Genomic DNA, 22722 nt, shown 5'->3' with positions numbered 1-22722 from the left:
AGGGGTACAATAATTCCTGTGTGTATCATAGGAATCATGTAGGATTCCAAATGTGTTGATTTAATTAATTTGTATTGATAAAGCATCAAAGTAGATGTGTTGGTTTAAAGTTTATTATTCTAGTCATGTGTGACTGTAGGTTCATATAGGACATTGATATGGTTGGAGAATAATATGCATGTCCTAAAGTGAAAACAAGCCTGCACTATATGTTAAAATTTTTATTTACTTCTGAAAGACAATTTAAACAAAGACATGGGTTAGTACATGTAACATTGATTCATTAGGTTGTAATGCAAACTAGTAAATATTAATAGTAATCCGGTGTTTGAGATATCTTCATAATTAGGAGGGAAGAGATGTAGTATATTGAATTATTAGTATTTTTAATTCCGGAACAATACTTGTCCGTATCCATTTAGTCTCGACAGGCGTATGAACACAGTCAACTAAAGAAAGTAGTTCTGTTATAGCGGTCACTGAAGTTGTTTGGGTTATGTATTTCAATATATATTAAGACAACACAACATGTGTCCAAACGTGTCAATTATGTTCTCCAGAAAATGCATTTTCACATATATTTTTTTCCAAAATTGCCACATAATAATTGCATGCCTAAAGCAAGGTTCGCGAGTAGCAAAATCAGGCTGATACGGTTTCTAACCGTTTTTCTTTAGATTACACTTGATACACACCGTACTTCTATCGGAAGGTCGATAATACTGAAAGGGAAGTACTCAGTCCCGAGTACACTCCCCTGGTGTATTCCGCTCGATAGATGGGTCCAGATCTTTACCATATAAGTCTCTGTTTTCGTTCGTTTATTAAGTTCCTATCCCACAACAAGATGGCTCCATTAACCAGGGGAGATAAGTGAGTACACACCGACATTTTCTGTTCAGATCCACGAAACATGAGTATATGGAATACGAACTACTGTATCTCCTGATAGGTACACGTACCTGTATATCATAAAAAAAATTCCAGGTGTCACATCGCCTACCGAGTAGATAATGTGTAAAAAATATTCATCATGAAATTTCATCTTTCCTATGACCTTATCTTATCACGCCTGTTTCATTAGTAAACTTTCTTTAAACGCAAATCGTTTTTCACTGATGAATTTATTTATCTATCACATTCATGTGCTCTATCCGTGTTTAAAGTGTGGAAGCAGCCTCTAAACATCATCATTGAATGGATAGTCGTAGAGATTTATCAATCTGAAAGATAAATACACAATTCATGATATTATGAGAATGAAATGTCAAATCAGTAGTTACTTTTTGCGCAAGTAAGACATTTAATGTCGACAGAACATCGATTATATCGGTGAAACGACACCCAGCAATATACACGGGGTCACGTAGGCGGTGAAACGACACCCAGTAATATACGGGGTCATGTAGGATGTGAAACGACACCCAGTAATAGACGGGGTCATGTAGGCGGTGAAAAGACACCCAGTAATATACGGGGTCATGTAGGATGTGAAACGACACCCAGTAATAGACGGGGCCATGTAGGATGTGAAACGACACCCAGTAATATACGGGGTCATGTAGGCGGTGAAAAGACACCCAGTAATATAGGGGTCATGTAGGCAGTGAAACGACACCCAGTAATATAGGGGTCATGTAGGCAGTGAAACGACACCCAGTAATATACGGGGTCATGTAGGCGGTGAAAAGACACCCAGTAATAAAGGGGTCATGTAGGCAGTGAAACGACACCCAGTAATATACAGGGTCATGTAGGCGGTGAAACGACACCCAGTAATAGACGGGGCCATGTAGGCGGTGAAACGACACCCAGTAATATACGAGGTCATGTAGGCTGTGAAACGACACCCAGTAATAGACGGGGTCATGTAGGCTGTGAAACGACACCCAGTAATAGACGGGGTCATGTAGGCAGTGAAACGACACCCAGTAATATACGGGGCCATGTAGGATGTGAAACGACACCCAGTAATAGACGGGGTCATGTAGGCTGTGAAACGACACCCAGTAATATACGTGGTCATGTAGGATGTGAAACGACACCCAGAAATAGACGGGGTCATGTAGGATGTGAAACGACACCCAGTAATATACGGGGCCATGTAGGATGTGAAACGACACCCAGTAATATACGGGGCCATGTAGGATGTGAAACGACACCCAGTAATAGACGGGGTCATGTAGACTGTGAAACGATACCCAGTAATAGACGGGGTAATGTAGGCTGTGAAACGACACCCAGTAATAGACGGGGTCATGTAGGCTGTGAAACGACACTCAGTAATATACGGGGTCATGTAGGATGTGAAACGACACCCAGTAATAGACGGGGTCATGTAGGCTGTGAAACGACACCCAGTAATATACGTGGTCATGTAGGATGTGAAACGACACCCAGAAATAGACGGGGTCATGTAGGATGTGAAACGACACCCAGTAATAGACGGGGCCATGTAGGATGTGAAACGACACCCAGTAATATACGGGGCCATGTAGGATGTGAAACGACACCCAGTAATAGACGGGGTCATGTAGGCTGTGAAACGACACCCAGTAATAGACGGGGTCATGTAGGCTGTGAAACGACACCTAGCAATATACGGGGCCATGTAGGCATGAAACGACACCCAGCAATATACGGGGTCATGTAGGCTGTGCAACGACACCCAGTAATAGACGGGGTCATGTAGGATGTGAAACGACACCCAGTAATAGACGGGGTCATGTAGGTGGTGAAACGACACCCAGTAATAGACGGGGTCATGTAGGCATGAAACGACACCCAGCAATATACGGGGCCATGTAGGATGTGAAACGACACCCAGTAATAGACGGAGTCTAATGTTACATATATTGTATCTATTGCATCCCGTCCCACCCAAGCGATATTGATCAAACACGTATTTTGGAAGCACCTCTCGTGTCATCAGGAAACTTTAGGATCTAGGTACATACAAAGATTATCATCAGAATACCATGATTGAGTTCACTTGATTTTCACGGGTAAGGTCAATGTCACTATTACTATTTACAGAACACCATCAAAATAATATTCGAATTAAATTTGCATTTCAACACGGAATTTGATCAGAACACTGACGGGGGTCGCGTGTGGTGATGCGGAAACCCGGATAACGGAGGTTTTATTTGGATTGTAACATTTTAACCATGTTATACAGATCGTGAAATCTTTGTTGAGGAATATATTCGACATTTAATGATAATAAATTATACATACGCTTCCACTCTAAACATTCGAACTCCTTTGTTGATTCCTGTAATAACCGTCATGTCCTCAGGCGATAATTCAAAGTCGAACACCTGAAAGAGTTGTAAATAAACAAGTTTATGAGGGAGCCTGAAGTTGGTTCCGAGTTCCGTTTAAGTAAAACAATACTAGAAACCAGTTCCGAGTCCTGTACAGTTTATAGTGACTGATACACAGTAACTGCCTATGCACCCATTGACACATATAGTTTTTCTTCTTCATATTTGGGTCTAGTATTGAGATAAAGTACTTAGAATATTTTCTTAAACGAAACCGGGAACTAATTTCTAGTTCCGCTTTTCTTAAACGGAACTCGGAACTGGTTTACTTAAACGGAACACAGAACTCCGTGTTATGTCCTATTGTGTACGTGTGTTCACGATCACGTGTCAGAAGAAAATCATAAACTAAATGAGATACGCATTTTTTTTTGTATTCAATACTAAATACTCAAATCCAATTGGTTGATTTTATACAATTTATAGTAACAGCCACGTCACATAGAATTCATTTTTGGTCTGTGTGATTGCATGTTCACGAATTTTGATTAATCATGACAAATTATCATCACCTGGTTCTACATTACGAAATCCCCGTTAGGGTCTACATTTCTAAATAGAGTAAAACTCTAGATTAAAAATATAGATATTGTGTAGAGCTATTGATGAGTTGATAGTAATGGTTAGATATCAAGTCAAATTTTCCCTACATTTGTAGATAGAGTAAAATTCGTTGTAAAATTAAAAATATAGTTACAGTGTATTGTGTAGGGCTATTGATAAATTGATAGTAATGGTTTGATATGAAGTCAAATTTTCCTTACATTTCCGTTTTGTTGAATCCTGCTTGGTGTAACGCTCTTTGGGATCACTATAATATTCCTTTGGAGTAAGTTCCGGAGAAGGATCTGTGGACAAGACAATGGTAACTTTATGTGATGTAAGATAACACATCGCACAATCTTATACAGTTTGTCGGATTTATTAGAGGATTTCCCTCCATCCTTCAAAACGTGAATATTCAAAATATTGAATAAATGTCAAATACTACGTATTTCGTGGTTTTCATAATGTAATTCTTCAAATGAAACACGTTTAATTATCTATAAATAGAAATCAGAAAAAAAAACATCTATAAACCTGAGCTGGTGTTTTATTGTACTTCGTGGCGAGTTTCCCAATCACAGGATCATTCAACAACTCTGGGATGCCAGTCTCATCCATAGCTCTGTAAAATGTAAACAATGTATGGTGATGAGAAAAGTTATCTACGAATACGTCATTGAAGTATATATATATATATATATATATATATATATATATGAAAGAGAAAAGGTACATGTAATATGCTGATATATAGAGAATACATGGTCAGTGTCTTAAAATATAAGCTGTATTTTGGCGAGGGTAAAGAAAGACAAAAGTGGCGAGCCTTGGCGAGCCACTTTTGTCTTTCTGTCCCGAGCCAAAAATACAGCTTATATTTTAAGACACTGACCATGTATTCTATTTATCCTGCAACAGTCATAAAAATGATCATCAAAAATAATCATTTTTAAGTGAAACGGTGTCAAAAATGACAGAAATATGTTCGCCAAGGCTCGCCACTTTTGTCTTTCTTTACCCTCGCCAAAATACAGCTTATATTTTAAGACACTGACCATGTATTCTCTATATATAGTATATAAGAAATTGAAATCTGTCCTTGCGAAGGTGAATGTATAAAAAAAAAATAACAAAAAACGGACTTTGCCGGAAGGCCTTTCTGCCCTCTCAGGCTTCTTCAGGCGGACTGTAAGCATTGTCAATCATGATTATACATCTGACTTAATACAATCGAGGTGAAAACAACTATTACATTAAAGAGTAGATTCACTATGACTGTATTTACAACTCATTTCTCTAAGTTGCTTAGAAAATGCACCAAATAAATCAATCAGTAAAATTTTGTTCAATTTATCTTTTATATATACATGTATGTTTATTTCATTTTTGAAGCATTTCAATATAAATACTAAATGAAACGTCACTGACATTCATTCATCCACCGTTTCTTCCACATAGATGCCCATGATCAATGATGATGATGATGATGGGGTTTCGTGTCTGTATGATGATGATGATGATGATGATGATGAAAGTGTCACATGTTAATACAATCACAAAAGAACAGGTATATCAAGCACAATGATATCTCAAAACAAGAGGCTCAGAGGGCCTACGTTGCCCACCTGGATATTTAGTAACAATGGCAAACTATTCTTATTTCAGTTATATTTCAAATATTTTCCGACTTTTTAAACTGCCTTTTCCAACGTTAGACACCTTTGTTCAATAATGCTCCAGACGAAATTTCAGTAATTTCCGTTCAGCCATTCAGGTCGACTGGTATGGATTTAAATGAAATGTTGACGGACGACGGACGATTCCATAAGCTCACCTGTCCTTTAACATAGTTAACATCCAGTCAATTATCGCTTACGATACATTATATATATGTGTGTGTGTTCACAAATCTATAAAATGTCTGTTAAATATCATGTAAGTTAATTTAAAGGTAATAATTAGTAGTTAAACATCACATGGAATGTTATATTTTATACAATTAGTATGTTAAGATCCAATGATTGGGGGAATTCGAGAGTGGTAAGGGATCCCACTAAACTGGCAAATTCAGCCATATATGACCATATGATCAAATGATAAATATATGTTCAATTCATTGAAACATAAATATAAACATATATATAAACATTCGCTACTCAACCTTTCTATATACTTATAGGTACACAATGACTTAAGACCGTCCAGAGTACATGATAGGTGAAAGTGATTGGGCCAGCCCCTACCGACGGATCCCCTATCCCCTTTACTCATGAATATCGATAGTCAAACGGGATACTAAAAAAAGTAGGCAGTTAGCTACTTATAAGACACATATTGCGATGTGTGAGGAACACAGGTCTTTTCCTCCACATATGAGAGAACTAAGCAGTTATGTTTTTCTTTTTCTTTCTTTTTTTCAAATATGGTCACTTACCAAAGTCAACCCAACACCTTTCCATTGTCATGATCCGGAATGATTAAAAACTTCGTAAGAGAAGTTTAATTTATGTAATAAGAGTCATAAAGGTTGTAATCATTACATAAAATCATTGTAAACTTAACGTCTGCTTATCTGATGAATAAAACGGAAAAGTACCTTTCCAATAGTTGCCGACTACCTCGCTGAACAACTTTGCATATTATCCAGAATAAATAGGGTAAAGTGTCTTTCCTGACCAAAGAAACAGCTACGACAGCACGGACCAGCCCCAGCAGCTTCCCAAGGAACAGAAACCAACACGGATAGGAGCTGTCGAACCAGAAACATCGGGTTCTCATCTGAGGCTACGTGGCCGGCGCTCTAACCGACTGAGGTAATATCGCCCCTCAAAAGAGAATACCGCCAAAATAACAAGTCCGAAATTCTAACGCAAAACCGATAAAACAAGGGCGAGATACGAATAAAAATAAATTGAAACGGTATTAAGAAAATAAGACCAGGTGTCCGAAAGGGTAAGCGTCTTCTGCTTCATCGACGGCACCTCCATAAAAACCTGGGTCAAATCAGGGTTAAGTCATATTCTTAATGCGAACGAAGACAATGAGACATGTCTATGATCATGTGCACTCACACGTGTGAACCTTCTCTTCCAGGAGATCCAATAGGACCGTAAGCCATTATTGGCATGTTATACGGCTTCATGTATTCCTCAAGTTTTGTCTGTGGGAAGTAGGCGTGGCACTCCACCTAGAGATAAAGCAGTAATGTGGTATTATTAGATAACATTTGTTTAGCTAAAACTTTCTCATATAAAGGAAGTATACAATTTTAAATATCTCCCGACCCCAAGTTTTTCTTTAACAACAATAACATTTTCCTTATCACAAACGTAATATATTTTCCATTAGGTTAGAATTACGCCATACAACTAGGGTCTGGCTACCTCATCAAGGTGCCATGGTCAGACTTTCCGTTTTATTGATTGTTTATGTCAATGCTATATAACTGGTACTGATAAAATGTTCTCGTCATCCCCACAAACGGTTCTACGAGTGACCTTGGGGTACCAATATATTCTGTTTAAAAAGATGGCATTAAGACTTTACCTGATTCGTTACTGGCATAACACGCGCGACTTTCCTGACCCTCTCTAACTGTGCGGCGTTGAAGTTTGATATGCCAATACTTTTAGTTTTTCCCTGGTCGACGAGTTTTTCCATTTCCTAGGACAACAATAACATGAGGAATATAATTATGAAAAGCCATAACAATCTCACAATCAGAAAATTCGTTTTCACAAATTTCTTATGGAGCTTGAGACATAATGTATCTAAAGGATACAGACTCAGGGGCCGCGGTGGCCGAGTGGTTAAGATGTCCCGACACTTTATCACTAGCCCTCCACCACTGGGTTGCGAGTTCAAAACCTACTTGTGGCAGTTGCCAGGTACTGACCGTAGGCCGATGGTTTTTCTCCGGATATTCCGGCTTTCCTTCACCTCAAAAACCTGGCACGTCCTTAAATGACCCTGGCTGTTAATAGGACGTTAAACAAAACAAACCAAATACAGGCTCAGTAAACAAATTACAGACGAGAAGTACTAGTTACAGACGAGACGTACTTAACAGAACACAGACTCGGTAAATAAAACATACCTTCCAGACACCTTCAATGTCCACTCTCTCTTCAGTATCAAGTTTTCCATCTTTTATTGGGAACACGTTATTGGGATCCTCAGGGACCTGAAGTGAATAACATAAATCCGTTGCATATAAAACAATATTTTGAAAAGAAATAAAGAATGATTATCATGTTTAATTATATTTGTTTAAACTAACGGTAATGTAAAGCAGTGCTACGTATTACATGGACTGTATGAGTCAGATATACCTGTCTAACATGGTATCAAGGACAGCACATACTCTTAAGTTTAAGGTGATACATTTACTTATAATATACAGCTGATAGCTAATCTGTATGAAAACCGCGATTATTATAGTTTCCATAATTGTTAATTTTCCATTTCTTGATAGTAACATCACCCTTACCGATATTTATAAGTATTAGTTGATTCGATATGCAGGAATTCAGGATTTCCGTGAGACATGCCCACTGCGATGGAAATACTTACAACACATGGTTACGAGAGATGCAGGTTGTTGAAGACCATGGACACTTTTTATGGTCGAAGTCATGATATCTTTGCGTACAATCTATATTCCTGTGTGATATGAAGTCAGCCTTGTTCGATGCTCGTTTATTCGTCTAGAAGTTCCGTCACTATTCCAGCTCTCATTTTGAGAATGCGAATTAAACCAGAATTTACCTTGATATTTCTGGTGTCGTCGATGTCTAGCATGAACTTAAGCGTTCACTGTAATATCCGAAACCTTATCACATTTAGAGACAGAGTGGTTGTTGATTATTTATGACGTTAATATAAATCATGCGTATCGTCCCTCTTACAGGAATCAATCTCACACAGATTTCCCCCACCAACCTACATCAAATCGGGTGTCGATGTTTTGCACTTGTAACCGACATTAACTTGCTATCTTTGCTTTCTCTAAACGATCAGCACACTCTGGCCGTCAATATTTCCCCGACCAACAGACACCAATGCGAACGTCAATGTTTTCATCAACCAACCATCATCACCAACCCACCATCACTAGCCCACCATTACCGACCCACCATTACCGACCCTGCCGTCGATAAAGACTATGTTCTGCCCCATTCGACCAAAGGTCCGCACCAAAAACAAAATAAGACGACGCTGTCATTAGTAAATGTTTGGTACTTACCCGACATGCCATAGGGGTATGTATCAGGAATAGATCAACATAGGTGAGCTTCAGTTTCTTTAGACTCTGTGTCAAAGATAAATCTACATCGGCAGGTCTCGTATAAATACTGGCAAGCTATAAAAAGATAATCAGAAATTCACATAACACATAAGTTAGGACTAAACAAATGTGTTATGCTGTTTATATCAATTCATTTGACATATATGTTTCCGATTATTAAATTCACATATAAAGGTGTCATCTTCTTTGTTGAGATTACTGAGTGGTAAGACCTTCTTGCGGACATTTAGCCACCGATATTTGCTCTTTCCCTATAAGCCACGGTTTCTTATGAATTCACTATCGCCTTCCAAGGCTACACAAACTTATCAGACTGTTGGAGAAAGCCCGAATACTTCAATATCTTTTGCTAAGGATCAAGGAAACGAACCCCAGTTGTTTTGATGCAAGTGCGTTACCACTGCGCCAAACATCCGTTAAAGACGAATATCAATTCAACTGAGTTAATATATAAGCAATATTATTGATATTTTTTTCTGCTGTAGTACATTCACTTTTTTATTACCTTTGTACAGATGAAAATGTCTTCTCTCTTCAGTTTGCCGGCCTTGAAGTACTCATCTAGGGCCTCGCCTATTGCTTCTTCGTTCAGATAGCTGTATGCCGTATCGATGAGGCGGTACCCAGCGTCCAGAGCCGTCCGAACGGCCGTCTTTACTTCTTCTGGCTTACTCTGTAAAGTAGAATATCTTTTGGTGAGTATGTCTTGTCATGTTTTCCTTGCAGTATATACTCAGAGCATTGTTTAGTCTCGTGTAATGACAGAGTCCTATTAAACTGAAAGTTATATCATATTTCTTGGAAAAGGTGTTTTCCAGGATCGTCCGAAATTAATTAGTAAATCTGGTTATAAAATATTGAGAAACAGTTAACTAATTTGCAATGCTACACATGTATTCTAAATACTATATAACACCCTTAATATATTAAATTCACTGTATTATTCTATCATCATATTTCAATATAAATTGTATGCATTAAGTCTAACATGCTAGATTGAAATCTGAAAGGTCTGCCTGTTTTAAATTTAATCTAGAAATATCGATCCTTCTAGAAAATGGGTTATGATAGTGGTTATATTATTTACGTATACTAGATGGTTTGCTTATTTTGGTATAATGGATGGTTAGATTATTTTGGTATAATGGATGGTTAGATTATTTTGGCATAAAAGATGATTAAACTAACATTTCTCATTTGTGCTTCCGGGTAGGTACATTTTAGTTAACATGAATTATTTGTAAACAATGATATTTCTTATTCCGTTTGAGTTTGTTTTAATCGTACTTATTTTGTTGCCCACATATTTTAGCGCATAACCGAATATAAACATATTACCACTATGACCGAATAAAAACAGATTACAACAATGACCGAATATAAACATAATACCACAATGACCGAATATAAACATAACCACAATGACCGAATATAAACATATTACAACAATGACCGAATATAAACAGATTACCACAATGACCGAATATAAACAGATTACCACAATGACCGAATATAAACATATTACCACAATGACCGAATATAAACAGATTACAACAATGACCGAATATAAACATAACCACAATGACCGAATATAAACATAACCACAATGACCGAATATAAACATAACCACAATGACCGAATATAAACAGATTACCACAATGACCGAATATAAACATATTAACACAATGACCGAATATAAACATATTACCACAATAACTGAATATAAACCGATTACCACAATGACCGAATATAAACATATTAACACAATGACCGAATATAAACATAACCACAATGACCGAATATAAACATAACCACAATGACCGAATATAAACATATTACCACAATGACCGAATATAAACCGATTACCACAATAACTGAATATAAACCGATTACCACAATGACCGAATATAAACATAACCACAATGACCGAATATAAACATATAACCACAATGACCGAATATAAACAGATTACCACAATGACCGAATATAAACAGATTACCACAATGACCGAATATAAACATATTACTACAATGACTGAATATAAACATAACCACAATGACCGAATATAAACATAACCACAATGACCGAATATAAACATATTACCACAATGACCGAATATAAACAGATTAACACAATGGCCGAATATAAACAGATTACCACAATGGCCGAATATAAACATATTACCACAATAACCGAATATAAACAGATTACCACAATGACCGAATATAAACAGATTACCACAATGGCCGAATATAAACAGATTACCACATTGACCAAATATAAACATATTACCACAATAACCGAATATAAACAGATTACCACAATGACCGAATATAAACAGATTACCACAATGGCCGAATATAAACAGATTACCACATTGACCAAATATAAACATATTACCACAATGACCGAATATAAACATATTACCACAATGACCGAATATAAACAGATTACCACAATGACCGAATATAAACATAACCACAATGACCGAATATAAACATATTACCACAATGACCAAATATAAACATATTACAACAATGACCGAATATAAACATATAACCACAATGACCGAATATAAACAGATTACCACAATGACCGAATATAAACATATTACCACAATGACCGAATATAAACATATTAACACAATGACCGAATATAAACATATTACCACAATGACCGAATATAAACATAACCACAATGACCGAATATAAACAGATTACCACATTGACCAAATATAAACCGATTACCACAATGACCGAATATAAACATAACAACAATGACCGAATATAAACATATTACCACAATGACCGAATATAAACATATTACCACAATGACCGAATAAAAACAGATTACCACAATGACCGAATATAAACATATTACCACAATGACCGAATATAAACAGATTACCACAATGACCGAATATAAACAGATTACCACAATGACCGAATATAAACATATTACCACAATGACCGAATATAAACAGATTACAACAATGACCGAATATAAACATAACCACAATGACCGAATATAAACATAACCACAATGACCGAATATAAACATAACCACAATGACCGAATATAAACATAACCACAATGACCGAATATAAACATAACCACAATGACCGAATATAAACAGATTACCACAATGACCGAATATAAACATATTAACACAATGACCGAATATAAACATATAACCACAATGACTGAATATAAACCGATTACCACAATGACCGAATATAAACATATTAACACAATGACCGAATATAAACATAACCACAATGACCGAATATAAACATAACCACAATGACCGAATATAAACATATTACCACAATGACCGAATATAAACCGATTACCACAATAACTGAATATAAACCGATTACCACAATGACCGAATATAAACATAACCACAATGACCGAATATAAACATATAACCACAATGACCGAATATAAACAGATTACCACAATGACCGAATATAAACAGATTACCACAATGACCGAATATAAACATATTACTACAATGACTGAATATAAACATAACCACAATGACCGAATATAAACATAACCACAATGACCGAATATAAACATATTACCACAATGACCGAATATAAACAGATTAACACAATGGCCGAATATAAACAGATTACCACAATGGCCGAATATAAACATATTACCACAATAACCGAATATAAACAGATTACCACAATGACCGAATATAAACATAACAACAATGACCGAATATAAACATATTACCACAATGACCGAATATAAACATATTACCACAATGACCGAATAAAAACAGATTACCACAATGACCGAATATAAACATAACCACAATGACCGAATATAAACATATTACCACAATGACCGAATATAAACATAACCACAATGACCGAATATAAACAGATTACAACAATGACCGAATATAAATGTAACCACAATGACCAAATATAAACATATTACCACAATAACCGAATATAACAGATTACCACAATGACCGAATATAAACATAACCACAATGACCGAATATAAACAGATTACCACAATGACCGAATATAAACATAACCACAATGACCGAATATAAACATAATACCACAATGACCGAATATAAACATAACCACAATGACCGAATATAAACAGATTACCACATTGACCAAATATAAACCGATTACCACAATGACCGAATATAAACATAACAACAATGACCGAATATAAACATATTACCACAATGACCGAATATAAACATATTACCACAATGACCGAATAAAAACAGATTACCACAATGACCGAATATAAACAGATTACCACAATGACCGAATATAAACATATTACCACAATGACCGAATATAAACAGATTACCACAATGACCGAATATAAACAGATTACCACAATGACCGAATATAAACATATTACCACAATGACCGAATATAAACAGATTACAACAATGACCGAATATAAACATAACCACAATGACCGAATATAAACATAACCACAATGACCGAATATAAACATAACCACAATGACCGAATATAAACAGATTACCACAATGACCGAATATAAACATATTAACACAATGACCGAATATAAACATATTACCACAATAACTGAATATAAACCGATTACCACAATGACCGAATATAAACATATTAACACAATGACCGAATATAAACATAACCACAATGACCGAATATAAACATAACCACAATGACCGAATATAAACATATTACCACAATGACCGAATATAAACCGATTACCACAATAACTGAATATAAACCGATTACCACAATGACCGAATATAAACATAACCACAATGACCGAATATAAACATATAACCACAATGACCGAATATAAACAGATTACCACAATGACCGAATATAAACAGATTACCACAATGACCGAATATAAACATATTACTACAATGACTGAATATAAACATAACCACAATGACCGAATATAAACATAACCACAATGACCGAATATAAACATATTACCACAATGACCGAATATAAACAGATTACCACAATGGCCGAATATAAACATATTACCACAATAACCGAATATAAACAGATTACCACAATGACCGAATATAAACATAACAACAATGACCGAATATAAACATATTACCACAATGACCGAATATAAACATATTACCACAATGACCGAATAAAAACAGATTACCACAATGACCGAATATAAACATAACCACAATGACCGAATATAAACATATTACCACAATGACCGAATATAAACATAACCACAATGACCGAATATAAACAGATTACAACAATGACCGAATATAAATATAACCACAATGACCGAATATAAACATATTACCACAATAACCGAATATAACAGATTACCACAATGACCGAATATAAACATAACCACAATGACCGAATATAAACAGATTACCACAATGACCGAATATAAACATAACCACAATGACCAAATATAAACATATTACCACAATAACCGAATATAAACATATTACCACAATGGCCGAATATAAACAGATTACCACAATGACCGAATATAAACATAACCACAATGACCGAATATAAACATAACCACAATGACCGAATATAAACAGATTACCACAATGACCGAATATAAACAGATTACCACAATGACCGAATATAAACATAACCACAATGACCGAATATAAACAGATTACCACCATGACCGAATATAAACATATAACCACAATGACCGAATATAAACATATTAACACAATGATCGAATATAAACATAACCACAATGACCGAATATAAACATAACCACAATGACCGAATATAAACATATTACCACAATGATCGAATATAAACATAACCACAATGACCGAATATAAACATATTACCACTATGACCGAATATAAACATAACCACAATGACCGAATATAAACATATTACCACTATGACCGAATATAAACAGATTACCACATTGACCAAATATAAACATATACCACAATGACCGAATATAAACATATTACCACAATGACCGAATATAAACATATTAACACAATGACCGAATATAAACATATTACCACTATGACCGAATATAAACATATTACCACTATGACCGAATATAAACATAACCACAATGACCGAATATAAACATATTACCACAATGACCGAATATAAACATAACCACAATGACCGAGTATAAACATATTACCACTATGACCGAATATAAACATATTACCACTATGACCGAATATAAACATAACCACAATGACCGAATATAAACATATTACCACAATGACCGAATATAAACATATTAACACAATGACCGAATATAAACATAATCACAATGACCGAATATAAACATATAACCACAATGACCGAATATAAACATATTACAACAATGACCGAATATAAACATATTACAACAATGACCGAATATAAACATAACCACAATGACCGAATATAAACATATAACCACAATGACCGAATATAAACATAATACCACAATGACCGAATATAAACCGATTACCACAATGACCGAATATAAACATAACCACAATGACCGAATATAAACATATTACCACAATGACCGAATATAAACATAACCACAATGACCGAATATAAACATATTACCACAATGACCGAATATAAACATAACCACAATGACCGAATATAAACATATTACCACAATGACCGAATATAAACATATTACCACTATGACCGAATATAAACAGATTACCACAATGACCGAATATAAACATATTACCACAATGACCGAATATAAACAGATTACCATAATGACCTAATATAAACATAACCACAATGACCGAATATAAACATATTACCACAATGACCGAATATAAACATAACCACAATGACCGAATATAAACAGATTACCACATTGACCAAATATAAACATATTACCACAATGACCGAATAAAACAGATTACCATAATGACCGAATATAAACATAACCACAATGACCGAATATAAACATATTACCACAATGACCGAATATAAACATAACCACAATGACCGAATATAAACATATTACCACAATGACCGAATAAAAACATAACCACAATGACCGAATATAAACATAACCACAATGACCGAATATAAACATATAACCACAATGACCGAATATAAACATATAACCACAATGACCGAATATAAACATATTACCACAATGACCGAATATAAACAGATTACCACAATGACCGAATATAAACAAATTACCACAATGACCGAATATAAACAGATTACCACAATGACCGAATATAAACATAACCACAATGACCGAATATAAACATAACCACAATGACCTAATATAAACAGATTACCACAATGACCGAATATAAGCATATTACCACAATGACCGAATATAAACATATTACCACAATGACCGAATATAAACATAACCACAATGACCGAATATAAACATAACCACAATAACCGAATATCAACATATTACCACAATGACCGAATATAAACATAACCACAATGACCGAATATAAACATATTACAACAATGACCGAATATAAACATAACCACAATGACCGAATATAAACATAACCACAATGAGCGAATAGAATATCAACATATTACCACAATGACCGAATATAAACATATTACCACAATGACGAATTAGCACAACTTTGGGAGAAAACTGAATTCCTGAGTGTTCACGGAAGGATTGTGATTCCCATTGTCAATGTCATTACTATAACTAAATATCTAGATGGACAATAATGTACAATTTGTATAATACTTTATAATATTTGTATTCATTTTTCATTTCTGGTGAGTGTTCCGCGTTTGAAAGCTTCCTTTAGACGTAATTCAGCAAGGTTAAATAATGCTTTTTCTACAACAGCTAAGTTGACTATTGTTAATAAATAAATGATGTGGCATTTGGCGAATGTTAGGTTATCCAAACCATAAAACGAGATCTTCTCATCGCAAGCGTTTCACTGAGTTTTTGCTGCATTTTTCTGTTATGTGTGTTTTCTGTTTCTATTTTATCAAATCTGGAAATGTAATATGATACAATAGGTGACAGACATCGCACACTTAAGAAAATATACAATTGCGTATAAGTGTATCATATATATATACATATATACGGGGGCCGCGGTGGCCGAGTGGTTAAGGTGTCCCGACACTTTAACACTAGCCCTCCACCTCAGGGTTGCGAGTTCGAAACCTACGTAGGCCGTAGGCCGGTGGTTTTTCTCCGGGTACTCCGGCTTTCCTCCACCTCCAAAACCTGGCACGTCCTTAAATGACCCTGGCTGTTAATAGGACGTTAAACAAAAACAAACCAAACAAACATATATATACTTAACTTTCATGCAATCTATCTATGTTCCCTGAACATGTCACGTACCTTCATTCCATTCCGACGTTTATATTTTAGTACTAAAAGAATACACCTACCTGCCAAGTCCCAAGTCCAAAAAGTGGCATCGTCTTGCCATTGTTTAACGTAACACACAAGGTCGAAATTGACATCTTGCTCTGTAAGTTAAGTGTGAAAAAGAGTAGATGTGTTGTAGGTTGGTGAACATAAGTAGGTCAGTAGGATTATATGACTATGTAGACTGGTAACAGTCACACGGTGGAGTGAACACTCGTGTTTCTGTGATGTCAATGCGCAATCTAGTTGAGATGAAGACCATTTTCTACTGTGTTACGGTTACTCCAATCTGATCATAAATGATATATTACCTTCTCTAAATCAAAATATAAAATAAAGGATGTCACTGGAATAGGTGAATATCCACACTGCAGGGCGATAACATCTACCACTACACAGGGTAGTAGTATAAAAAGTACACTCCCCTATGTAAACATTACCCCCTCCCTGGCAGTTCCGTTGTGGCAACCCTCCCCCCGACATACGTAAAACGATTGTACAGGACCTATAGCGATAATGGTGTGTATCGAGTGCATCGGGACAGGGATTCTCCTCGATTGCTTTATGCTGAGAAATTTCCCAATCGGTTATATTCTGCAACCTTCTAAAATTTTATAGTTATGATATTCAACAAGCATAACTGGATTAGAAAAACTGCTAGGTTGACGACAAACCTCGATATAGTAGGTATTTAGGAATCTCCAGTATTCAAGAAATCCACTTGTGTCAATCTTCTTAAAAATGCAGATGGCCGACTGCTTAATTGCTTATTGCATGAGCGACTTTCTATATTTAACAGCGCTCTGTGTGCATATCACTTCCTCCTTTAACTATCCCATAGGATAAACAAAACACAAACATATTATGTATTACACAGCAATAGAGGTACCTCATGATTTAATCAAATCAAATTACATTTGTCGAACATCAAGACAATTCAATTCATACTATCTATTCGATAAAGCTATCAAAAGACATTTAATTCCAACCATTTAGATATACTATCATTTAATGAGTTATACCCTCATACAACCGACAGTAAATTAACCCTACAATTATAAAAAATAAAAATATACGTGTGTACCACGCTAGCTGTGTTGCCTGGATGACGGGCCCGGGTCACGTGTATCCCGTATTTGCATGAATCGCTGTATAATTCTCTGTCGTGATGAAGGAATAGTTGTTGTCTTTATTCATTTATTCATTGAACATTGGAGTTTTTGTCGCTATATTTCCCGTATTTATACCCACCTTAGCCATCAATGGAAATCGTGTTCATGTAATTTGATTGGCTAATTGATTTTTTGCAAGTTTACTCCATTTTTATTGTGGTTTTGAAGTAATCGGACTATTTTGTATAGCTACCAAGTATGGCAAACACTGAAAATTCACTCGAAATGTAATTTGAGGTTTGATGTTTTATCGTAGCGAGGTTTCATGCTATATGAACCAAAATCATGGAGAAGCGGTAGGTTACAGACAACGGTGAATGCTAAACCGAGAAAGGAAAGTTATTCTGTCAGTATTGGTGTGAATGTACGTGACGAGCGAGGTCAGATCGTCCCGAAGGTGATGTTCGGCCGTGCATGACTATTTTCCTCGAAGAGCAAGATAATATTGTCTGTACATTTCTGGTATTCATATGTTATGTGCTGGCAGTATTGAAATGAATATTCATGAATATAGAGAGTGCTCTACGAGTGGAACGAGTAGAGCAAATAGCACGTGAAATTATCACGTGGTATGCTTGTACATGAATACGTAGGCTCGGGTCCCAGTCATTCTAGCTTTGGACCTCTAGCCGACCAGACAGTTTTCAAGTGAAAGTTTTAACATATATCTGGAGTGAAATTGATTGTTTTTACATGTTTTTTTTAGTGGAAATATATATATAGCCAATTTGAATTGTTTTTTGGGTTCACTGCCTGTATAACATATCTTTATATTTTGAAAGAAATAGATAAAAGATAATAGATGGGTGTTATGGATTTAATTTTGTATCGTTCAAAGGTAGGTAATTTGTTCGAGAGGTGAATTTGGCTTACCAGCGCTTCATGTTTTTACTGATTTCATTTCGCTTTGCTGTGTTGTTTTGATGTCATATGAAAATGAACACCAAAATACGAGAGATGGTTGATATATTGAAAGCCTCGTAGTGAAGGAGATACTCAGGGATATTCTTTTTAAGTCCTACTATTCTCTGCTGGGCCGTGTACTACCCAAGGACTGGTCTCATTTGATTAGTTTATATCGACGAGGTAGCACTCTAAATTAAACAAAATAAGCGGCATTTGCAAACTGGACACAATCGGTGAAAGGTCAGTGATCCAATATTTCCATAAAAAGGTTTAATACCATAATGATATGGTAGCAACACTAGGAGAAGAGGCCCCTTCATGTGCTACAGTGAAAACGTGGGTTGCGGAATTTAACCGCGGCTGACAGAGCCTTGAGGATAACAACCCCCCCCCCCCCCCACCCCCCCCCCCCCCCCCCCTTCCTGGAAGGCCTGTCAATGTTGCAACCCCAGAAATGGTCAACAAAGTTAATAATATTGTTATGCCTGACAGACGAGTCACAAAAGATATATAGCCAGTAGAGTTTGCATTTCACAAGAAAGAGTACATTCCATTCTGACAAAGGATTGTGCATGTGATAAAACATGGATCCATCATTTTACCCAAGAGGCCAAACAACAATAGAAACAATGGAAGTACCTAAGGCTGTTCCATCAGCTGGGAAGGTTATGGCCCAGATTTTCTGGGATGCAAATGGTTTTCTGCTGATAGAAGGGACAAACAATCAATTACACATACCATACTTCACTTCTAAGGCAGTTACGGCAAAATATTAAGCTTAAACGCCGCGGAAACCTCACTAAAGGTGTGCTATTCCATCAGGACAATGCACCTGTTCACAAGTGTGTCATTGCCATGGCTGCCATTCACGATTGTGATTTTTAATTGTACGGTGTACCTATCTCGGAAGCTCTCCCGATTATTTCGATGTTGTCCCGGATCCAATTAATCACGTTTCCGCAGCAGGCGACCACACCCTTTTGAATATTGATAAAAACAAAGTTGAAGACCGGTTAAACCAGACCATTTTGTGATGATGGTGGGCAAAAAGTTCCAATTATCTTTTATTTCCACAATTTTCCTGATTGCTTAAAATAACTATAAAATGTTTAGAAGTCATCAATATTATGATTTAAATGATTTATTGTATTAGTGTTGGGACTCTTAGTATCTTAAATACCATAACCCAATATGCAAATAAAAAGAATAATTATACAAGAGTTTAAAAGATTGTTATTGAATGTATCCATTCGGAAAAAATGAGAATTCGGGTGATTATATGTTATGTAATGTTGTGAGGTACGGGGAACTCGCTTTACGCTACATTATGATATTGTCAGGCAAAACAACAAACGTCTTTTCTGTTCCAAGTCTTTATAAAGAATAATCAAAATGTATCTCACAAACGGAAAGAATTACAACAAAGGGGAATAGCTCGCATATAGAATAGAGTTGGATTATCTCCCCTAGACTGTACAATTATGTGATCTCGTAACACCCATACAACCTACATACACAACAGTTATGTAAGTAAGGATTATCTTGGTTGCTTGCTTCACCTGAATCCAGCGAAATATTAAGGTAGTAATATAGTAAATAATACTCTTATACCAATTGTGCTGTATATAGTATTCTTTCGTCAGCGCTCTAGGAAGATAAGCGAGTACACGCCAATTTTTTTCTGTCCAGATCCCATCGTAACATGGAATACGAAATACTGTATCTCCTTATAGGTACATGTGTATCACTAAAACATTCCAGGTGTCACACTACCTATAGAGTAGATACATTGTAAAAGAAATATTCATAACGAAATTCGACCTTTACTTATCACGCCTGTTTTATTATTAGACTTTCTTTATACAATATACTTTTATACAAGACAGTACATCAAAATCGTGTTTAACTGACGAATTTCCTTATCTAATTAATGTGCTCTGATCCGTATTTAAAGTGTGAAAGCAGTCTCTAAACATCAGCATTGAATGGATAGTCGTAGAGATGTGCCGTTCTGAAAAATAAATAAATAACTTATTATGTCATCAGAATGAGATATCAGATGATGATCAAACATTAAGGAGGGTGCGCGGGTATATAGTGTTACATATGTGTCCCATCCTGTCCCGCCAGACCCGAATCATAGTTATCACTTTTTTTTACGATTTTGTATTTTGGAAGCGCGGGAAATCACATGAAATCTCGTGTCATCAGGAAACGTTTGGGTCTACAAATATTAGCATTATAATACCATGATTTAGTCCACTTGTCGTAATTAGACAGGCTATGTCAATGTCACTATTACTGTTAACAGAAAACCTCCTCAATGTTGTTACACCTGCATGTGTATTCCGTGACGGATTTTGATCACTTGCGGATGTTACGTGTGCTGTGGCGGGGACCTAGATTGCTGGGTTTTTATTTGGATTGTAGCATTCCAACCAGCTTATAGTTATCTTGAAATCTTTGTTGAGGAATATATTCGATAATTTCACGATTATGTTATTTTACATACATTTCCGCCTTAAACATTCGAACTGCTTTGTCGATTCCTGCAATAGTCGTCATGTCCTCAGGCGACAATTTAAAGTCGAAGACCTGGAAGATATTGACGTTCATTATAAGTTGTAAATAAACATGTTTATGGTAATAAAACTAAAGTTTAAGTAATGATTTTAAAATGCCGATGTTGTATAAATATTCAAAATATTTTACTGTGCACGTGTTATCAAATGTCACAGAAAAAGCAGATACTAAATAATATGATATGCATTTTTAAATTTTATACCAAATTGTCAAACCCTATTAATTGATATTTATACAATTAAAGTAACAAAATAAACCACGTAACGTAGCATTTTTAAGTCTGTGTGATTGCATTTTCATGGTTTTTAGTAAATCACGTTTGAAAACGTTTGGTTCTGCCTTACGAAAGCCCCGTTAAGGTTAACATTTCTTGACAGAGTAAAATAAAATTCAAAACATGGTCATCGTGTAGACCTACTGATGAGTTGATGGTAATGGTTTGATATGAAGACAAATTTTCCTTACATTTCTAGATAGAGTAAAACTCTAAATTAAAAATA

General features: G+C 35.6%; 1 protein-coding gene across 1 annotated transcript in view; it reads right to left on the bottom strand.

Moving 5' to 3' along the window:
* Window positions 1–205: 205 nt before the first annotated feature.
* Window positions 206–22722, bottom strand: part of LOC117343404 — a 28194-nt gene continuing 5677 nt past the window's right edge. Inside the window, exons 9-21 of the mRNA XM_033905745.1 lie at window positions 22152–22234; window positions 21614–21650; window positions 18236–18316; window positions 17582–17662; window positions 9689–9856; window positions 9121–9237; window positions 7972–8058; window positions 7422–7538; window positions 6947–7062; window positions 4410–4497; window positions 4094–4177; window positions 3241–3323; window positions 206–1223 (exon numbers count right to left, since the gene is read on the bottom strand). Of these exons, the coding sequence (XP_033761636.1) occupies window positions 1181–1223; window positions 3241–3323; window positions 4094–4177; window positions 4410–4497; window positions 6947–7062; window positions 7422–7538; window positions 7972–8058; window positions 9121–9237; window positions 9689–9856; window positions 17582–17662; window positions 18236–18316; window positions 21614–21650; window positions 22152–22234 (1185 nt within the window). The 3' untranslated portion in view covers window positions 206–1180. The remainder of the gene's footprint in view (window positions 1224–3240; window positions 3324–4093; window positions 4178–4409; window positions 4498–6946; window positions 7063–7421; window positions 7539–7971; window positions 8059–9120; window positions 9238–9688; window positions 9857–17581; window positions 17663–18235; window positions 18317–21613; window positions 21651–22151; window positions 22235–22722) is intronic.

This window comes from Pecten maximus, chromosome 15 (genome assembly GCF_902652985.1).
Source record: "Pecten maximus chromosome 15, xPecMax1.1, whole genome shotgun sequence".
Taxonomy (NCBI): domain Eukaryota; kingdom Metazoa; phylum Mollusca; class Bivalvia; order Pectinida; family Pectinidae; genus Pecten; species Pecten maximus.
The sequence above is the reverse complement of the archived record's forward strand: the minus strand, read 5'-3'. Positions and strand labels throughout refer to the sequence as shown.